The sequence below is a fragment of the Sphaerodactylus townsendi genome, linkage group LG06 (genome assembly GCF_021028975.2).
Source record: "Sphaerodactylus townsendi isolate TG3544 linkage group LG06, MPM_Stown_v2.3, whole genome shotgun sequence".
NCBI classification, from domain to species: domain Eukaryota; kingdom Metazoa; phylum Chordata; class Lepidosauria; order Squamata; family Sphaerodactylidae; genus Sphaerodactylus; species Sphaerodactylus townsendi.
Window position 1 is genome coordinate 42558170 of NC_059430.1, and position 20483 is coordinate 42578652.

Genomic DNA, 20483 nt, shown 5'->3' on the forward strand with positions numbered 1-20483 from the left:
GAGAGGAAATAGTAGAGAAGGGGCAAATGAGGTAACCTTGCAGGTTCCCACTTGTAACAGAGTAAAAGCAGCAATCAAATTAAAAATGAATGTTGAAATAAATTGGGAGTAAATATCTGCAGCTCCCTATTAGATATGTGTATGTTTTGATATGGCTGCCCTGGATAAAACCTGTGGTGAATAACATACTATTATTTCTCCACGCGTGGATCAGAGCTGTTTTTAAAAGATTATTTAATACCAGAGTGGTTGATATAGCCCTTATCAATAAGTAAAAAAGTTACCTGCTTTCCTATATCAATGCCCTAATATTTCAGAAATATTTTTAAAAAACATTTTTTTTAATTCAAACAGTTTGTAGTCCTATTATGCAGCACTTTTTAAAAGGAGTGACCAGACTCCCCATCCTTCCCAGGCACATCTTCCCCCGCTCCTTTGCTGTGCTTAGATACTTATTAAACCACTCATGCTAAATTAGGGCTAATATCAAAACAGAGGTGAAAGGCAGGGTACCTGCTCTTATTGCTCAACAGAAATAATTTTCCATATGGAGGATAGGCGTGTGCATAGCATTGTCCTCACAGGTAAAATTAGTTATTTTCTTCCTTCCCATAGGTTAAAATGCAAAACTATATAACTGCAAGTGCACCATGAGATATCTCCCTTTTCTTAATGCCCCTTTTCTTAATGTAAGTTGTAGAGCATACTCTTGGTAGAGGGAAGATTCCTCAGACAGTCATCTAGTTCTAGGAGGGACACATGGAGTCTACATATAAACAAACAAAATGTATGATTTCATGAGCAGTCTGAAGGAAGCAGTAGAATTCCATTCTTTCAGGTATTGAGTGTTTTCCATATGAGTACAGGCTTCTGTAGTTTGCCCATAACAACAATGGGGTTCCAAATGGCAGGGTTTCTTGTTGTTTCTCTGCCCCAGTCCCCAAGCAGTGGCCTTTCTCCATGTTCCATGAGAACTTTTTCTCTGTAATGTAACAATAACTGAAATTTGTTCCATCTTGACAGACCGTTTTTTTTTACTTCATTCCCCTTTCAAATTACATTTTTTTTTCAAATTCCAAAAGCACGACTCTTCAATTTATCTAGACTTGTTTCTGTCTGTTCAATTTGATCTGCTTAGAATGAAATATCTTGGCTCTTGGTGTAGTTGCTCTATCTCTAGCTCCCCAAGTTATCAAATTTCTTCAAAAACTAAATGTTCAATTAAAACAAACCATAAAATTCATCAGTACAGACCCCTCCCCCATATGAATGTGTTGTAAAGATCACTGTGTTTCAATTTCTCAGTAGTTGTCTGGTTCAATAGTTATTAACCATCCTTTCACCCATATGATCTGAGATTTAAAAATGCAGTGTCATTATAATGACTGCCACTACATGGGCCATAATAACAATCATCTTCACATGAAGCTGAAGCCTCTGTTTTAAACTGAGGAGAAAGAAGTTGGGTGGCGAAGAGCATGTGTGCAAGGGAGGGCTTTTGCATGATCAGAACCACTAGATGGCAGCAGACTGTCAGAAATATAAATGCGTCTTTATACTTTTCAATTTCTTGCATTGTGTAAATATGCTTGGAGCTATTTAGCCTTCTGTCACTCAGTCCAAGACGCAAGGCAGAAAAAAGCACTCTATAATTTGCCTAACACATTTGCCTGCTAACGGGTTTATTTATTGGTGACCCAATGTCCTGCTTTCCAGTCAGGATCAGAGAGTGCAACTGTGTTAACAAGGATGACTTTGTTGGGGATATAAGACTGGCCCATGAATCAGTAGATGGAGAGCATGAATACCTACTAAATAAAATGAATGAGAAAGGTTTGCAAAGTAGCTTGTGTGAGAACTGTCAAAAGAATTTTGTGCCTTTCATTAGGGCTTGATTATCAACAGAGATCAGTCCTTTAATTCATCTCCCCATACCTTGTGGGATTCTGAAACAGGGACAAGAGACAAAAGGGGCAAGACAAAAAAGTTCACCTTATCTTTTTGTTACTCTCTCAGTTTTTGTCTCCGCTATTGCATTAATTGGAAACTATATAATTCTTAAACATTTAAACAAAAGAGGTTAAACCTGTATTTAGCCGTTTTATATAACCCCCTTGAGACTATTTATAACTCCTTGTAATATGTGAAACAACTGACAGGAAGACATCCTAGCAACTATTCAGGCTTGATTTGATCTGGAACCCACTTATTTGTGGAGCCTAAAACTGCCCACAGCTTAATGGCTCTCATTTTTGAGTGTGTGTACGAGATTATTCCATTCTCATTCAGCAGGTGTTTTAATATTCTTCTTGAGGTTGTCTGATTGCCCATTTCATTTTCACAGGTCCACAAATTCTGGTTATAGCTATTTTCGTACTTACTGGGACAGTGGTGCTGGTTCTGATCATCGCTCTGCTGGTACTGAGGTACAATCCTCTGTTTCTCTTCCTCTGCATTATTGGGCATGGGTCCCCAAATTATTTCTGAATTTGAATTTCTAAAGCTTTTCCTTTCCACAGGCTTTTCAGTGCAACTGACATTTACTATGATACTCACAGCTTTACCAATTAATCAAGTCTCCTATGGAAGATTCATTGTCTAATCTTAGTGCCTTTTGTGTTTTAGCTGTCTTGCATTAAAGTTTCTTTTACTCAATACTTTCTTTCTTCCTTCCTCTTTCCTCCTCCCTGTCTTTTTTTTTTCACTCTCTCTTACACATTCAATATATGTATAAAGAAAATACAGAAGAGACAATGAAATCCGGCTGAAGAGATGGTCACACATACCACCTGACAAGATCTTGCCTTTGGAGACCAATGAGACAAACCATGTCAGTTTGAAGGTATGAGGCAGCAGCCATCCAAGGCAGTAGTTTCCCTTTGCTTAATACATACAGAGCTACGTGAACAGTTGCAGTGGTATTACAGATGCTACTTGTAAGACTGCTCTGCGATCTCCTAATTCCTCCTACTCTGCAGAGACAAAAATGAGCCAGTTTAATATAACCCCATTAATTGTCTTTTAATCATAAAGCAAGCAATTGGTTACTTTTAGTTTTGTTTCATTGTACCATATGTTTGTACAACAGTATTACTAATAAAGCACAAGTCACTAGATTATGTTCACTTTCCAGTGAAGTCCATACTCTTTCCCCATAATCTGTGACTGTATGCCACAAACACATTTTAGCCATTGCTTGATACTCCTACAAATGACTTTTCATGTTAGCAGCACAATATTCCATCTTCGTGTCATAGACTGGCAGAGGACAGGTGGTTATACCGTGGCCTTTCATGCATGCACAACTTATCCTGTGGCTGTTTATTTCACATTGTGATTTTCCTTCAGTTTTTTTTTTTTTGCTCAGGGATTTCCTCCTGCAAAGTGTCCCTAGCCGAGTCAATCTGCCATTTTTCCCACCCACCACTTCCTTATTGTTTCTGTGCAACCTCCATTTGGGGAGGTTGCCCACCACCTTTCCCCCCCTGCTGTCTTTGGTCTCGCATTAGTGTGCAAGACCATGCCAAATTCTTGTCAACTTCATTGGGTCCATCACTTCAGCAGTAGATCTTCAGCATGAACATTTTAAAAAGGAAAGCCTCTCTTATCCTTCTGAAATGGTGACTCAAAGAGTAGGAGGAAGTGCTGTGGTGTGGATGGGGAGAGGTGGGGAGGAGCAAGAAAATCTGAAAAAAGCTAAACATATACTGATTCCTTTGCTTTCCCTGCAAAGGAAGAGGAAATATCATGTATTCAGAGCTTTTGAAAACTGTGATGATCTGAAAACTGATCTGAAAGCTGGGTGATTGTCAAAGGAGGGATGTCAAATCCAAAATAAATGTACCGTCCATGTGAAGGAGACCACAAGTGCCTAAATGGCCTGTATTTTTTTTTATTAGCGTCGTACAGTGGAAGGGAGCAGTTCTCAATTGTTTCTCCACGGGTGTACTCCCACACAGGAACTGTGGCAAGGGGGAATGTACAATCTTCAACAAACAGATCTCATCTCTACATATACACATAACAAAAGTGAAACTAAAAATAAAACTTCCCAAAGCATTGAGGAGGCAGGAATTATCTCTTATTAAGTGTATCCAATAGATATTCTTAACTCTCACATATCACATTCCACAAAACAATCACAGTAGTAATGGATGCAATAAAAGATAAAGAAAGTATCTACTTTCTCAGGCATGAAATATTGTGCTTTAGGTACTTAGGAAATCTCCCACACAAAAGTGCTGTCCTGAGTTGAATTTTTGGACTTTGTACAACTTTTTGCCATCAAGTCACAACTGACTTATGACGACCCTGTAAGGTTTTCAAGATCAGAGACATTTGAAGGTGGTTTGCCCATTGCCTGCCTCCATGTCATGACCCTGGTAATCTTTGTAGGTCTCCCATCTAAATACTAGCTAGTGTTAGGGTTGAGAGTATGTGACTGGCCAAAGGTCACCCAGTAAGCTTCCAAGGTGCAAGTGGGGATTTGAACCTGGGTTTCCCAGGTCCTTGTCCAACACCATGCTGGCTCTCATGTCACTTTTGGAACATTTTAAAAGCAGAAAAGTAGCCTGTATAGGCAAATAGATAAATGAATAATGAGAAACATGTGGCTAGATTCCTCATGCACCAAACACCACAGTAGCACTCCTATTGCACTTTCTGTTTTGCTTTCTGGCACACAGCATCTAATCATCTACTTTTGTTTGTCAGATTGAGGATGACAAAAGACGTGACACTGCCCAGAGGCTGCGTCAAGGCAAATATGACAAGAAGGTATGTCTACCCAGGCATCAACCATTCTTGTTCTCTCTAGAAGCATCGGTGGGATTCAGATAATTTAACAACCGGTTCCAGTGGTGGAATTCAACAACTGGTTGTTTACAAGCACCATTTTAACAACCGGTTCTGGTGGTGGGATTCAAATAATTTAACAAGTGGTTGTTTGCAAGCACCGTTTTAACAACCGGTTCTGTTGAAGTGGTGCAAACCTACAGAATCCCACCACTGTCTAGAAGGGTTCTTCTGTTAGGCAAATGTCAAGATGCCATTTCACACCAATCTCTAGTAAATTGCAAAGGTGAATAGATTAACAATGGGGTGGAACCTTTGCTGATTAGTGGCAAAGACAGCATTCATATGCTGACCTGATGAGAATTTGGCTGGGACAATTGCCCCTAACAGCTGAGAGGGGGCTCACAAAGCTACCCTTCAGCTGCTAAAGAAAAAAAGCCTGTTAAAGTGTGTGGGGGGCTGTAAAGCTTAGCTGCACCATTTTGAAGATGATACTAAGCTCTTCTCTCCCCCGCACCATGCCCTGCCAGTTTGATGCATATATAACTTTTACATGGAGGTTCTATCTGCAGTTGTATCACCAGATCCCATTTAAATCAGTGGAAATGAGGTTTTCCTTGGTTCAGCTTAAAAGGGAATGTCTCAGAAATCCCATGGGCCATGCTTGGAAACAACATGGCAGCATATGGACATCCCTAAATAAAGTAGGGACATACTGTGTTCCACCCAGTGAAAAATACTTGCGTGGAAATGGCCCTTGTTTTCCTTTAAGGCCCCATTCATTAACAGATTCTTCATACTGAAAAATGGACACAATGAATCACTGGTTCTAGTACAATAGATACTGTTTAGAGGAACAGCAGTCTGATGTGATGTGAAGTGAAGTGTAATAGATGATTAACACTATGCTTTAGTCACACAAATTTAAATCTGCTTTTGTTGCCTGCTCACAAGTTTAAAGGAGTTGCAAGATCAACTTTTTAATACAGCCAGTAACAACAGTAGAAAAATCAGTGAACTTTACACTTTGTTGTTCATGCTAAATAGCAATTAATGAGAATTAATAGATCTAATTTGCAATGTGGCCCAGTGGCGTACCTAGGCAAACTGGAGCCCTGGGCAAAACCTGAGTTTGATGCCCCCCAACAACAACTTTTATTAGGCATTGAAAGAATAAAAGAAAGAAAGAAAACAAGCATTGGCAGGAAGGGGGGATTTAAAAGGAGAATCTGGGGAAATTTTAGGGTGTGCCTGCTGTCAGGGGTGCAATTATTAAGATAGCAGCACCAAAATTTCAGAGTATCTTCATGAGTCCCAACTGATGATACCACCCAGGTTTGGTGAAGTTTGGTTCAGGGGGTCCAAAGTTATGGACCCTCAAAGGTGTAGCCCCCATCTCCTATTAGCTCCCATTGGAAACAATGGGGGATGGGGACACTCCCTATGGGAGTCCATAACTTTGGATTCCCTAAACCAAACATCACCAAACCTGGGTGATATCATTAGGATAGTCTCATAAAAAATCCCTGACATTTTCGTGCTGCTATCCTAAAAACTGCGACCCCTGCAGGCCAAAAACAGAAAAGACACTGAAAATTCAAAAAAAAACCCACCTGCATTTTTGGTGCCCCCCACAAGGTGGTGCCCTGGGCAGCTGCCCACTTTGCCCAATGGGAGGAACGCCTCTGATGTGGCCCCACCTGTGGATACTTGTATCCAGATACTGTGGTGATGGACAGACAAGACAGATCATTCCGCAAACCTGACAAAAGCCTCAGGATTGCAGAAAAATCTGAAATGTACCCCCCCCCAGTACATTGGGGGGTTAAACCCTACCAAATGAGGAATGGAGTGCCTTTAGTTTTAAGAAATTGATGCCTCAGGCATCTTCAACAATATTGCCAGCCTTCAAGCTTTGGTTTCCAATAAGAAAAGACAGTGGGAAAGATCAGGGTTCCTGTGAGGATTATTTTGGCCTTTGGGAGAACACTCATTGAGGCCAGGCCTGTCAGCAATTTCAGGTGACATAGTGCCAATGTGACTTGCATGACTCATCCAGATTCAGCTGCTTGCTACTTTTCAACAGCCGCCACCTCATGAAAGTGGTTTGATGTAATGAATTTCTGACTAGAATCTGGGAAACCCAGATTTTTATTCCCAATCTACAGTGCAAACTTACTGCACTTGCAATGTGACATACACCACAGGGTTGTTGTGAAGATAAAATGGAGGAGAATGATGTAAGCTGCTTTAGGTCTCCACAGTGAATAAAGGTTAGATATAAATGAAGTAAATAAATAATATTGCTCAAGATTGGGGTGGGGGCAGATAAAAGGTAGGTTGTTTGATGTGAAGAAGAGAAGGAAGCAGGGAAAGGTCAAGTATGGGGGCTACCATAAGGGCGGAAAGAGAAAACAGTGTGAGGATGGGATACAGGAATGTGAGATATCTCCTGCAAGTTGCTGCAAGTTTCTCACCACATAACTGGGCCTGGATCAGCAGGCATCTGCAGCTCAGCTAGAGTTTTCCTGGGTAGAGGCTGCTTGGAGGATGGAAGAAAGGAAAACTGATGACAGGGGTCAGATAAAGGTAGGTTGGCTCAAGAGTGGAAAGGAGAGAGGGAAGTAGGAACAGTTCCGAACAGGGGGAGGCTATGGGGGCTGCCAGGGAAGAAAAAGAGGAAATAGTGGTGCAGGGTTAAATGAGATGACCTCTGCAAGTACTTGTGGCTCCCCTGCTTGTATCTTTCTAAAATATAAATATCTCAAGATATTCTGTTGTTTACTGTTGTGTTTCATTGTTGTTTCCTTCCAATGACTTTTAGGTGATAATCTTGAAGGATTTCAAACACAGTGATGGAAATTTTTCAGAAAGGCAGAGAATAGACCTCAACAAGGTTAGTGCTGGACCTCGAGGTAGCAATTAATGCATAAAACGCACAGTCCTTTCCCCATTATAGCTATATTTTTTGTTTAAACATTCTTTTTGCAAAATGCCATTTCCCTTTGGCACGAGCTTTTAGAATCTGCCAGATTGCACTACAGATGCAATATCATGGCAAATAATGATGCATCTTTGCAGTCATTTCATTCACTTTTGATTTACTTGAACTGGAAGGCAAAAGGGCTCCTTCCAGATGAAGATTTTTCTATGCCTTAGTTAAAAATGGAAGCTCCTCCCCAGCCAAGGCAGCGTGGTTTCTGCAAAAGTAGGTCCTAACTCTTTTAGAGGTTTTTAAAAGAGTTTTTTTCCTTTTAGAGGTTTTTTAAAGTATCAGGAAGCATGGGAACAAGATAGACAAAGCACCCCAACAAAGGCTGCTAAGCAGACTTCATAGTCATGGATAAGAAGACAAATATTCTTATGGATTGAGAGCTGTCTAAAAAATAGGAGTAAATGGTCAGTTCTCGCAATGGGGCTCATGAATGGAAAGGAGAGAGGGATGTAAGCAGTGGGTTCCTCAGGGATCTGTTTTGGGACTGGTGCTTTTCATCTTGTTTAGCAATGATGTGTCGCTTGCGGGGGGGGGGGCACTACAAGGTGTCCAGGTTTAAGGCAGATGAAACCAAATTATTTAGGGTGGTTAAAATAAGGCCTTTTCCTCATGTGCACCTTACCAAAAACCTTGCATTTTGGAAATCTGTGAAATAATTCTGCCTCTTCTTCCCCTTCCCCATTTTTTTTTAGTTTTCTTCCCTTGTCTCTACATTTATTCCACATGCTACTACTGAAAATGTATTATTTTTTATGGTTGTGGGATGTTATCTGTGATGCAGAAGAATAAACCCTCCCCATTATTTCCCCTTTGTGCAAGTGCTCTAGCATTGGGGTGCTGTGTGGTTTCCGGGCTGCATGGCCGTGTTCTAGCAGCATTCTCTCCTGACGTTTCGCCTGCATCTGTGGATGGCATCTTCAGAGGATCACAGCCACAGTTGCAGACGAAACATCAGGAGAGAATGCTGCTAGAACACGACCATACAGCCCGGAAACCACACAGCACCCCAGTGATTCCGGCCGTGAAAGCTTTCGACAATACATTGCTCTAGCATTACTGTGCAGTTACATTTTGAAGCAACAGTTTAAAAAATGCCTCAGCCTTCATTTCTACTATTGAGAACTACAAACCCAAAATGGAAGCCAAAGCAACTCCTGGACAGGCACCATTACCTGAAGGAACAGAAACATGTAGACCACCTGCCCACAAAGAACCACGTGTTTCTGTCAAATGTGATCTGCAGCAACACACAATCATTACTGCAGCAGTCCCTCATTGCATGCAGCAAGTCCTTCTAGTACGCTTTTCAATTGCCTCAGTGTTCTATCGCTGATACAATCACCCTCACTTAAAAACCCCTCTGATTGAATGTTAATATTTCAAGTTCTATCTGAAATTGTCAAAGCTGATCCAATCGCCTTGCTTCTTTGTATCTCTGCCTCAATGTTATGTTGCTATTTTGATATGACAAATAGATTTTTAAAAAATCCTTTTGAAAATGGAGGAGGAGTGGGAAGTGAAAATGACTGAAGGGAAGATTGAGCAACTACGTGGGGTGTGGATAACAGCCTGGTATTTGAAGGGGCAGATAGATAAGGATCATTTCAACATGATGTCATGCTCCATGGAAACTGGCTTGGAAATGGATCAAAAAAAGCATCACAGTTTTAAAGTGCTCAGGATACAATGGAGGACTAAGGAAGGGAAAACATTTCTGGAACCAAATGAAAGAAAAAATGTGTCGAATTCAAAGGAAAAAATGTAGCATTTTGCTGGAAGATATGTTGCAAATGACTTGTGTGGAAAAGGCCCAAAACCAGATTGTGAAGAGCTCCAAAAGTATCTCTCCAAACTGGGGGAATGGGCATTAAAAAAGCAAATGAGATTGAATGTAAGTGTACAGTGAAGCATATTGGAGCAAAAAATCCCAACTTCACATATACACTGATGGGATCTGTGTTGGCAGTGATCGTCACCATCCAAGAAAGGCATCTTGAGGTGGTATTGGATAGCTTGATGAAAATGTCAATTCACTCTGAGGCTGCTGTGAGAAAGGCGAATTCTACACTGGCCATAATTAGACAAGGAATAGAGAATAACACTGTTGCTATATTGCCCTTATACAAATCTATGGTGGATTTGGAATATTGTGTACAGTTCTGGTCACCACATCTAAAAAGGATATTGCAGAGCTTGAGAAAGTGCAGAAAAGAGCAGCTAAAGCAGTGGTTCTCAACCTTCCTAATGCTGTGACCCTTTAATACAGTTCCTCATGTTGTGGTGACCCCCAACCTAACATTTATCCATTTTACAGATGGAGAACACTGATGCAGGGAGTCTTAGGCGACCCCTGTGAAAGGGTCGTTCGACCCCAAAGGGGTCCTGACCCACAGGTTGAGAACCACTGAGCTAAAGGATGATTGTGGACAAGATATCTGCTGTGCTGCAGGGGTGAATATCCATTGTAGCAAGATTTCTTGTATTAACCTATTTCTTTGAGCCTTGCTTTCAGTTTCCATTCTCTCCATGGCAAACAACACCACTTACAGCACCAATTTAATTTGCTTTGTCAATGTTGCTATTTTGATAGCAGATTTGACCACCAGATTTGCCAGTGAACACAACTTTGCCCCAGACATCTTCCCTCCACCCGCTGCCAGCCTACCTTGCTACATCTTTCCCTCTCCCTTGCACTTCATCCACTCATTCCCCCTTGTCCACCCCTCCATGTTGCCAGCTCCTTCCTTCTTCCTGCTCATCCTACCGGCATCTTTGCATATCCACAAGGGGAAGGATATAAGAGTTAAACCCAGCAAACAAGTGAAAGTCAAGAAGCTCAGCCACACAGGCTTAGCCAAAACACACTGACCTCTAAATTCTCATACTGATATCTCAATATAATAACAGCAACAGGGAATGCTTGGTCCTGGCATACATCCAATGTTCCCATGCACTTGGCCACCCCACCCCCCCACTTTTCCAGGGATGGAGTGAATTCCCCCATGCACTTCAGGGGTATCAGAGAGTGGATGTGGGAGTATATCTAATGCAGGAATATCAAAATAACAAGAGATATCAAATAACAAGCCTCTCTCTTCTCTCACAGCAGCAGCATCAGGAAGCTTGTGTTTCTATGGAGTGGAGGGAGAGAGAATATCAGTCCTAACACATAGTCCCCTTCTTCAGCAGAATGTAGTCCAGGAAATTCCTTTGCCTTTTTCATTGGCGGGGGGATTATTTTTGGAAAGAGACTACAATATTGCTATAATTGCAATAAAAGCGATATCAATATAACATCAATTTAAAGGGCTTTAACAAAGCAGGCAATCCTGCAACTGTGTGCCTTTAAGAATGAGTTGACGGGTGGAGTTAAGAGAACTAGGAAAAGTTGCAGAGGCTCAGGATACTTCAGCCAGCAAGCTGCACAGTAGCAGTGGAGTACCTTCTCTCGTGTAAACAGAGAAACCCAAGGAAACCCCACTATAACCCCAGCAAAGAGTCCTGAGATAAGTATACCATGCATAATAGGCAGTGGTGGATTCAAATAATTTAACAACTGGTTGTTTACAAGCACCATTTTAACAACTGGTTCTGCTGAAGTGGTGCAAACCTGCTGAATCCCACCACTGATAATAGGCCAAAACGACCAGGGGGCTAGAGCAACTGCCCTATGAAGAGCGGTTAAAACACTTAGTGCTGTGTAGCTTTAAGAAAAGGCAGGTAAGGGATGACATGACAGAAATCTATAAAATTATGCATAGTGTGGAGAGAGTGAACAGAGATTTTCTCCGTCCCATAATGCTAGAACATGGGGCTGTCTGCCAGAAGCTGAAGAATGAGAGATTCAAAACAGACAAAGGAAAGTATTTATTCATGCAACACATAGTTAAATTGTACAACTCCCTGTCCTGGAATGTGTTGATGGCTACCAACTTGGAAGGCTTTGAAAGAGAGATGGGCATGTTCATGGAGGATAGGGCTATCCATGGCTACTAATCAAAATGCATACTAATGATGTGTATCTATTCTCTCTGGCATCAGTGGAGCATCCCTATTATATTAGGTGCTGTGGAACACAGGCAGGATAATGCTGTTGCAGTTGTTTTGTTTATGGGCTTCCTAAAGGCACCTGGTTGCAATCTTTTGCAAGAGAAGTGAGGGCAAGAAGGATCAGATGCTTGAGCTCCCCAGTGAAAGGAGGGGGTTAGAGGGGGAGGGGGTTAGAGGTGACAGGTAGTGAGATGGTAGGGAGATGGAGGAGACTAACAGGCAGGGGAAGGGAGATTGCTGTCGGTACCCCATTTGCTATCAAAGGCAAATGTCTCAGATTCATGGTATAATCAGCCCCATCTGTTTCTCTTATTCTTAGCCTCCTGTCTTGCTTTACAGTCATCTTTCTGCTTCTAATGTGTATGTTATTTTTGTTGTAGCTTCTTCAGATTGACTATTACAACCTGACTAAGTTCTACGGAACAGTTAAGATGGATACTATGATCTATGGAGTGATTGAGTATTGTGAGAGAGGATCACTGCGGGTAATTATCTTTAAAACCCACCAATCAGTTTATATGGAGACAAGCTTTTGATGAGGCCTGGAGATGGTAGGAAAGAAGGATAACAGTTTGATCTGTAGCCAGCAAAAGATGTTGCCAGATTTCAGCATTCTCAGGCATGGTTGAATTAGAGCCAATAATCTATGTTATTTTATTCTAGACACTCTTATCCCACTGACTTCATGCAACGTCACTGAAAGTTAATTGAAATAATTTTACTAAGTTCAGTTTAATATTAAATGTATAAGTCAATTTCTGGAAAGACGTCTGTGAATTACCATGAGACGCGGTTGCTGCTCGAGGTGGGGAGAAGCGAAGCCAGCTGTTGCAGTTCCTGTAAAACACACTGTACATCTCAGAGAATACACAGCTCTAGGCTCAAAAGCTTCACTATGAGGGAAGGGGGCTTTTAAGCCTTTGCCCAATCATAAATAGCCTTCGGGGAGCACTATCTGCTCATTGTGAAAATGAATGTGTACTGGTGTCAGGAGACATACTTTTTCATAACTATGCAAATTCCACGCTCTTGGAGTTCTTAATTGGAATGGCTAGGGTAGGCTTAAAAGCACCTTCCTCACGGCAAGTATGCCATATGTTTTTGTCTTTGCTGTTGTACTTGTCTAGTCAGTACAGTGGCAACAAGGGCTTCCATATGCTACACTGGCCAATTACCCACAGGGCCGATTACCCACATGCTGGCAGTTGGAGCGCATTGGGGCAAGAAACCTTGTCTTGATGCACTTCCTCTCTGGTGTGCACTAGGAGTAGAAGCACATCAGGGCAAAAAATCTTGTCCTGACACACTTCTTCCCTGCAGTGCACCAAAAGAGGAGCATTGGGGCAAATTTTTTTGTCCCAATGCACTTCCTCTTGCCCTGCCTGTGCTTCTCGCCTTCCCCATGGAAAGCAAGAGCAGTACTGGCATGACTTTTGTGCCTGAGCAGGGCAAAGGGGGGCAGAGCCAGCTGTTGATAGTACTCGGCCACTGTCTCCTAAAGTGGCTGTTTACCACCTATCACACACTTCTAGGGGGCTTTTCCAGGCTTCTTAAAAATCAGCAATTGATATATATCATTACAGAATTATACTGCTATAACAGGTCCCTTGAATTTCCAACTCCCATTTTTAGAGGTATGGTTCTATCTGCTTTTATTGCAGATATATGAGAATGACATCTCTGCAACAAAAATGGCTAAAGGCTTACTTTTTTTTTAAAAAGGAAGCTGAGAATTCACATGTCCTGATAAATTATAACCTTCCCATGCTGGATAATCTTATAGTGCTATAATGATTTGCTAATTACCAGGTTTTTTTAAAAAAGTCCCCCATGGTATAGGGGAGAACAGTGGCGTAACGCCAAGGGGACGGGGCGGGGCGCGATGCACTGGGCACGCGCAGGGGCAGGAGCGTGGCAGGGGCGCAGTGCGCATGTGTGCCCTGGGCACAGTTCCCCCTCGCTCTGGCCCTGGGGGAGAGGAAATAATTGCTGTAGTGGACTGAGACAGGGGAAATGGTACTGAAGCGGGTGGATCCAGAAAAGGTTTGGACTTTTTTTATAAGTATGGAAGTCACCCTGGTTTGCTGAAATCTTTCATAACAGATCATAGTAAAGTTGGTTTTCAACTGGTTGCAGGAAAGCTGGAGAAAATCTGGAAGGTCAATGACAAGCCCCCAGTCAGTGCTTTGTAGAAGCAGGGAAAAAACACTTCCCATCAGCAGCAAAGCTAGACTAACTACTCAGCATGAAGTTTGGTTGCCAGTTCCAGGTAGGGAAATTCCTGGAGATTTGGGAGTAGAGCAGTGATGGCGAACCTATGGCACGAGTGCCAGAGGTGGCACTCGGAGCCCTCTCTGTGGGCATGCACACAGAGAGTTCGTCATGTGGGGGGCGGAAAATCACACACCCACACACACACACGACGTGCGTGCACTGCGGTAAGCAGGGAGGACTCAGCTGGCGAGCCTGGTGCCTGTGCTCCGGGTGGCTGCTGCCTGGGGGGGTGGGCGCAGAGGAGGCAGAGATGCTAGAGAGGCAGGGAGCGGTGCGAGCAGAACTTGCTGAGGCTAGAGCAGGCTGGCCCCTGCTCGAGTGGGTGGGGTGGAGGAAGAGGGAACCAACCTTTTTTTCTAAACTAAAACCTCAGCATTCAGGTTAAATAGTCGGGTTGGCACTTTGCAATAAATAAGTGGAGTTTGGGTTACAATTTGGGCACTCGGTCTCAAAAAGGTTCGCCATCACTGGAGTAGAGCCTGGTGAGGGCAGGGTTTGGGGAGGAGAACGTCCTTAGCAGGGTATAATGTAATGGAGTTTACCCTACAAAGCAGCCATTTTCTCCAAGGGAACTGATCCCTGTCACTGGGAAATATGTTGCAATTCCAGGAAATTTCCAGGACTTACCCAGAGATTGGGAACGCTAGCATGAAGGTAACCTTGTTTGTATAGATAAGCACCAATTGCCATGCAGCTGTTGTCTGAAAATAAAATTTTCTTTTCTGTTCCTAGAATCTTCCTAAGTGTTTTGGATTGATAAAAATAAGTGGTGTCCTTTTTGGTGTCCTTTTTGGTCATTAAACTGGTCTGTTAACTTTAGCCAAGAGTCTTACTGAAATGTCCTTATTTTCTTTCTAACTCAGGATGTCTTAAATGACAAAATCTCCTACCCTGATGTCACTTTCATGGATTGGGAATTTAAAATTTCTGTGATGTATGATATTGCTAAGGTAAGAAGAAGAAAAGCAGTGATCAAATAATGAAGAATATAAATTTGCAATTTCAGTACTGTCTGGGTAGGAGGTAAGTGTTATAACGCGTTCTTAAAGTATCCATCAACAAAGTTGCATGAGTGTCTTCTGTATCAATCAGTTTGACACAGAAAATCTGGAATTCTTGGAAAAGCTGAACCATTTCGATTGGTTGAATTTTGTCAAAGTGGCAGGGTAACACAGTTCTTTGCCAGATCAACAGAATGAGCTCTGTTTTACACGTGGAGATTAGAAATGAACCCCTTTTCATGAGAAGCTATGTGATTAAAACAGGCTGAAATAAGCAGTATCAGGAACCAGAGAGAAAAGTGATTTTTAACTTTAAACAGATTTTAAAAGAATTCATAATCAGATGGGATTAAAAAAATCCACCTTTTCCCACACCTTTCAGTCTCCAGAGGCCATGTATGCATATTACATTACATTATATGAGTAAACTATAAACATTCATATGGGGGAGTGGCACTGTTTCTTCTCTCTACATGCCTCTAATATAACTGTACAGCACTCTGCTCTTTGTATGCCTTAAGACTGTTTCTGCCCTCACTTGGATAGCCCAGGCTAGCCCAGTCTCTTCGGATCTTGGAAGCTAAGCAAGGTAGGCCCTGGCTAGTATTTGGGTGGGAGACCACCAAGCAAGTCCAAGGTCGCAACACAGAGGCAGACAATGGCAAACCCCTCTGAATGTTTCTTGCCTTGAAAACCTTACACAGTCAGATGCAACTTGCCAGCACTTTCCACCACCAGGCTGTTTCTCATGTGATGCTAAAGGGCTGACATGGGGTTAGTGGGCAGGGTAGGCAGGTCTTGCCTTGTATAAATTTTCATTTCATAGATATATAGCCTGTATTACATCAGATTCTTCTGATCTCCATTTCTGATTTCCCAGTAGCCCATTTCTCCTACTCTGCTGGGCAGTTGTGTGGCCTGTACCATTTCAAAATGAAGCCTGCATGTGCAGCTATGGTGTTGGCAGCTGCTGTTGCTTCTATGTCTGCTTTAAAGCCACAGTATTGTGCTGGCTGAAACAGACAAGAGTGTGCCTCTAGCTAAAGCAGGGCTATTTAGGCTCCACAGTCCCTGTTATTCTTCCTACCACAAAGAGTGTGGATGGGGTGGAGTGGGAATGCAGGTGTACTAGAAAGACCCTTGGGCATAAGACAGACAGGCTGATCTGTCAGAGCAAGCCAAGCAAGACTTCCTATTGAGCATCACTATAGCAGAAAGGAAAGATGAAAGAAGGAAAAGCTAGAATTATATCACAAGATCTCCACGTTCTAGTAAAAGTGTTGCCAGTGATGTGTCATATGGCTTCTAGCAGTACTGGTTTGACTGGTTTGGGCATAGGTGGGAAGTTTCTCTCATAGGTCCAGGAAAAAGTATCATATCGTATATTTAATTTATATACCACCCTCCCCTGAAAGGCTCAGGGCGGTATGAGGATTCACCTGTAAGTGATTGGAAACTCCCAGGATTACAGATTGCTCCATAACAAAAATACCAGGAATGTAAATTCGTGGCAAGTACAAATTTTATTTTGTAGATGAAGGTTAAAATAACAGATAATCAAGATCCCTTTAAGTTTGGTTTTAGCAGTGAAACAACCTTGATTTCCTTAGTCAATGACCTACACCAGAGATGGATGTGGGAACACTTACCTGTTGATTGTTCTGGACCTCTCAGCAGCTTATGATACCATTGATCTTACTGTCTTTCTGAATTGATTCCCCAGATGCAAGTGAGAAGTGTAACTGTTGTACCAATACTTCCTGCATCTGGTACAACATCTGGTATCAGGGACTGCTGTTCTTCCCTGAGGTTGTTGGCCTGTGGGATCCCACAACACTGTATTCTTTCTCCTATATTATTTAATGTCAACATGAAATTCCTGGGAAGTGTCAGATCATCAATGGATGTGATATTTCTACCTCCTTTAATAGGATCCTACATAGGCTGTGGATTTGCTTAATTACTCAGAATCAATGGCTGATCATGCACAGCTACCTCAAAGAGAATTGGCCAGGGTGTCTTTGTCTTGGGGCACTATTGCCCACCACCTTGTTTGTGGCGGGGCAGGCATTACCCATCAGCTGGCTTTTTGCTTGTGTCCAGGGAGGGGCGATGTTTTGCAGGTTCTCTATCGCGCATGCATGATTTAATTTTTAATATATTTAATTTTTGTCTTTAATCTTATCAATCTATCAATCTATCAACATAAAAATATGAGCTATTACAAAAAAAGTCTTGAATACGGCATCTGTAAACTTTGCCCAAACACTGTCTTTAAGGCGAAAAGTGAGGAGGGAGTAATGGAGGCATACAAACTGAAAAACAACTACATGAGCTGCCATTTGCTAAGCTTCCCAGGTTCATGATCATCCATCTCCTGAAGTGCTGTAAACCCAAGCATCAAGACCAACTGCCCTTTCCCAGTGTGGAATCATTGATTGTTTCTGTGAGGCTGGAGACATCCTAGTTTGTTTATCAAGTGCAGGGGCAAATTGGTGTTTGGACTGATCGACTATTATTATTTTTAAATTTTTAAAAATGCTAGTATTGATTTATTGATCTATTGATATAGTTATTTAAGTTTTTTAAAAAATCTAAAGATCTAAATATATGCAGGAGCAGAGAGGCCACAGACAATAGAAATGATATGGCAAGACAAGAAGTGGGAAGTAGTCTGCAACAGGGAGGAGGGTGAGGTTGAAGTGTGCAAATCAGTGCAGAGAATGGGGGTAAGACTAGGTGGGCTGGCTGCGGGCAAAGGGGAAAAGACTGGGAAAAAGCTGTGTCCACTGGCAAATCTACCCTGCTTTGATAGCAAAGCAAGATTTAAATCGTACTATAAGTGGTTTCACTTGCCACAGAGAGAATGGGAAATGAAAGTGGGGGCTCCAGCAAATACGTCGGTGCAAGAAATCTTGCTGTGGTGAACACTGGCCTCCACCATGCAGCAAACATCTTGTCCACAATTGGCCAATGATTGAATGAATGTGGGTGAACAAACAGAAGCTTAATGCAGACAAGAGGATCTGGTGATCTGAGAAGTTAGGTTTATCTGGTGTTACATGGATTTGTAATTTCCCTAGAGAATTAAGTTCGGGGTCTAAAAGATCTTCTGGACTTGGATTTACTCTTGGGTGACTAACAGTGCAATGCAGAACAGAGTTATTCCACTTCAAGCCCATAGAAGTCAATGGGCGTAATTAGAGTAACTCTGTTCTGGATTGCACTGTAAATAGCTATGGCTAGGAATGCCTTTTACCGATTGAAGCTAATATAATAACTACTGCTATTCCTTAAAAAAGCTCTCAATGAAGTGGTGTGTGTGTGAAAGAATGGTGATAATAAAGGGATTTCAATGTAGTAGGGATATGGTCTGGGAACACCTGGTTGCTTTAAATCCATACAAATCCTCAGGACCTGATGAACTGTATCCTAAGATGTAGAAGTAGTTGGCAGACATCATCTCGGAACCTCTCTCTTTAATTTTTGACAAATCTTGGAAGATGGGGAAGATACTTGAGGACTGGGAAAGGCTAATATTGTATCTGATTTTAAGAAAGGAGAAAAAAAAAGATGGTTCAGGAAATTACCAGTTAGTCAATTTGACACTGGAAGAAAATTTTGTCAAACAATTATTATAGGGTGTGTTTAAGAACATATGGAGAAACACAGTATGATTGTTAGATCTCAATACTACTTTCTTAGGTATACGTCATGTCAGATCAGTGTAATCTCTCTCTCTCTCTCTCTCTCTCTCTCTCTCTCTCTCTCTCTCTCTCTCTCTCTCTCTCTCTGATAGAGTTACTAGTTTGGTGACTCAGGTCCCCTGGTTGCCAGCAATCCTAGTTTAGGCTCTTATTTTTTTAAAAAGCAGCTGTTGTATGGTGCAGAAACTCTTTAAAAACATGAAAGTGTAGATTCTCCCAGAGTTTCTGGCAATTCCTAGAGAGGCATGAAGGCACTCCCAGGTTTTCCCTGGAAGTGACATCAGGTTACTGCCCACAGCTACCCCCAGAGTCCTTTGGTCTCCTGATGGTTGCCAAGCAGGGCCTGGCTGCTTGCAAGTCCTTCAATATGTACACTAGGCTTCTTTCTTCCTCCGTTTTAGAAATCTACTGAATTCTCTTCCACTGAGCTTTTAGGATAAACTGATTTATTTAACAGAACTTTAGGGTATTTCTGTATCTGTAAGTACCTTGACTGTACCTTGATTACAGGAAAAATTGAGAAGGAACACTTGCAACATACAGATCAGCTACTGCCAGCAAAGCCTTTCTTAGGCCTCTGCTAAGGAACCTTCAAAACCTGGAGCCCTGAGGACATCTGCTGATTAGTTTTGCTGGATTTTTCCATAGTACACCTGGGAAAGCACATAAGTCTGTGCACTCTGAAGTTGTAGGATCATGAGACATTTAGTTTATGCTAGCAGTGATAAAGAGTGATAATTCTTAGAGTAGTATTTCCCAACCTGAGTCCCAACCCAAAAGTGGGTTGTGAAATCTGTCAGAGTTTTACAGTTTTACTGTTTTGTTCATGCTCCCCCCCCCCCCCAAGAAGTAAATTACCATATCAAGTAAATCTGGGCTTCTGGGTTAGCCTGCCAAAAAGATCAGGAAGCACTGGCCTAGGAGATTCCATTTAACAAGAGTATATGATGTAAAAGGTAGTTTTTTTAAACCACCATTGTAGAGCAAGAGGAACTCTCTGCTACTGCATGGATTCTGATTTGATTAATGTAAAGCACTCATAGCCAATTAAAAAATTTTCATTTATTGTGAGGTAAAATATTCCTCAAGAAACAATAAAAATCAACATGCTGTATGTGAAGCTTATATTGGTTACAATATACATCAAACTAAGTAACTCTTTTAGTTTCAGTTAATTTGTTTCACATTCAAGTTCTGACTAAACAGTGAACAACCCCCACTGAACTAAATGCATGCAAGTATATAGAGAGACTTCTCTTTTTCCACCTGCTCAGTCTGAGGGCTCAGCTTAACTGCCCCTTTCAACATAGAATCTTATAAAATTTAGCTGCCCTGACTTGAAAGGTCCAGGATCGCCTGATCTCATCTGGTCTCAGAAGCTAAGCAGGTCAGTGCGTGGATGGGAGACCGCCATGGAATTCCAGGATTGGTATGCAAAGGCAGGCAATGGCAAAACACTCTGAATGCCTCTTGCCTTGACAACCCTATGGGAATGACATACTTCTGCCATAGCTTGACAGTACTTTCTCCCGCCAAAATTGCACAAAAGTTTCCCAGGGTCATTTCTGTGCAGCAGCCTGTTAAAATTTATTTCATAACCACTGAGGACTGTCAAATTTATTATCTTGTATGTATAGGACAGTTGTATTTGTTTTTCTTAGT

General features: G+C 41.9%; 1 protein-coding gene across 1 annotated transcript in view; it reads left to right on the plus strand.

Moving 5' to 3' along the window:
• The window catches only part of GUCY2C (guanylate cyclase 2C), an 86254-nt gene that overhangs the window by 31697 nt on the left and 34074 nt on the right, over positions 1 to 20483 (plus strand). The window contains exons 11-16 of the mRNA XM_048500906.1: positions 2345 to 2426; positions 2737 to 2842; positions 4714 to 4776; positions 7619 to 7690; positions 12220 to 12324; positions 14977 to 15063. Coding sequence (XP_048356863.1) covers positions 2345 to 2426; positions 2737 to 2842; positions 4714 to 4776; positions 7619 to 7690; positions 12220 to 12324; positions 14977 to 15063 — 515 coding nt within the window. The remainder of the gene's footprint in view (positions 1 to 2344; positions 2427 to 2736; positions 2843 to 4713; positions 4777 to 7618; positions 7691 to 12219; positions 12325 to 14976; positions 15064 to 20483) is intronic.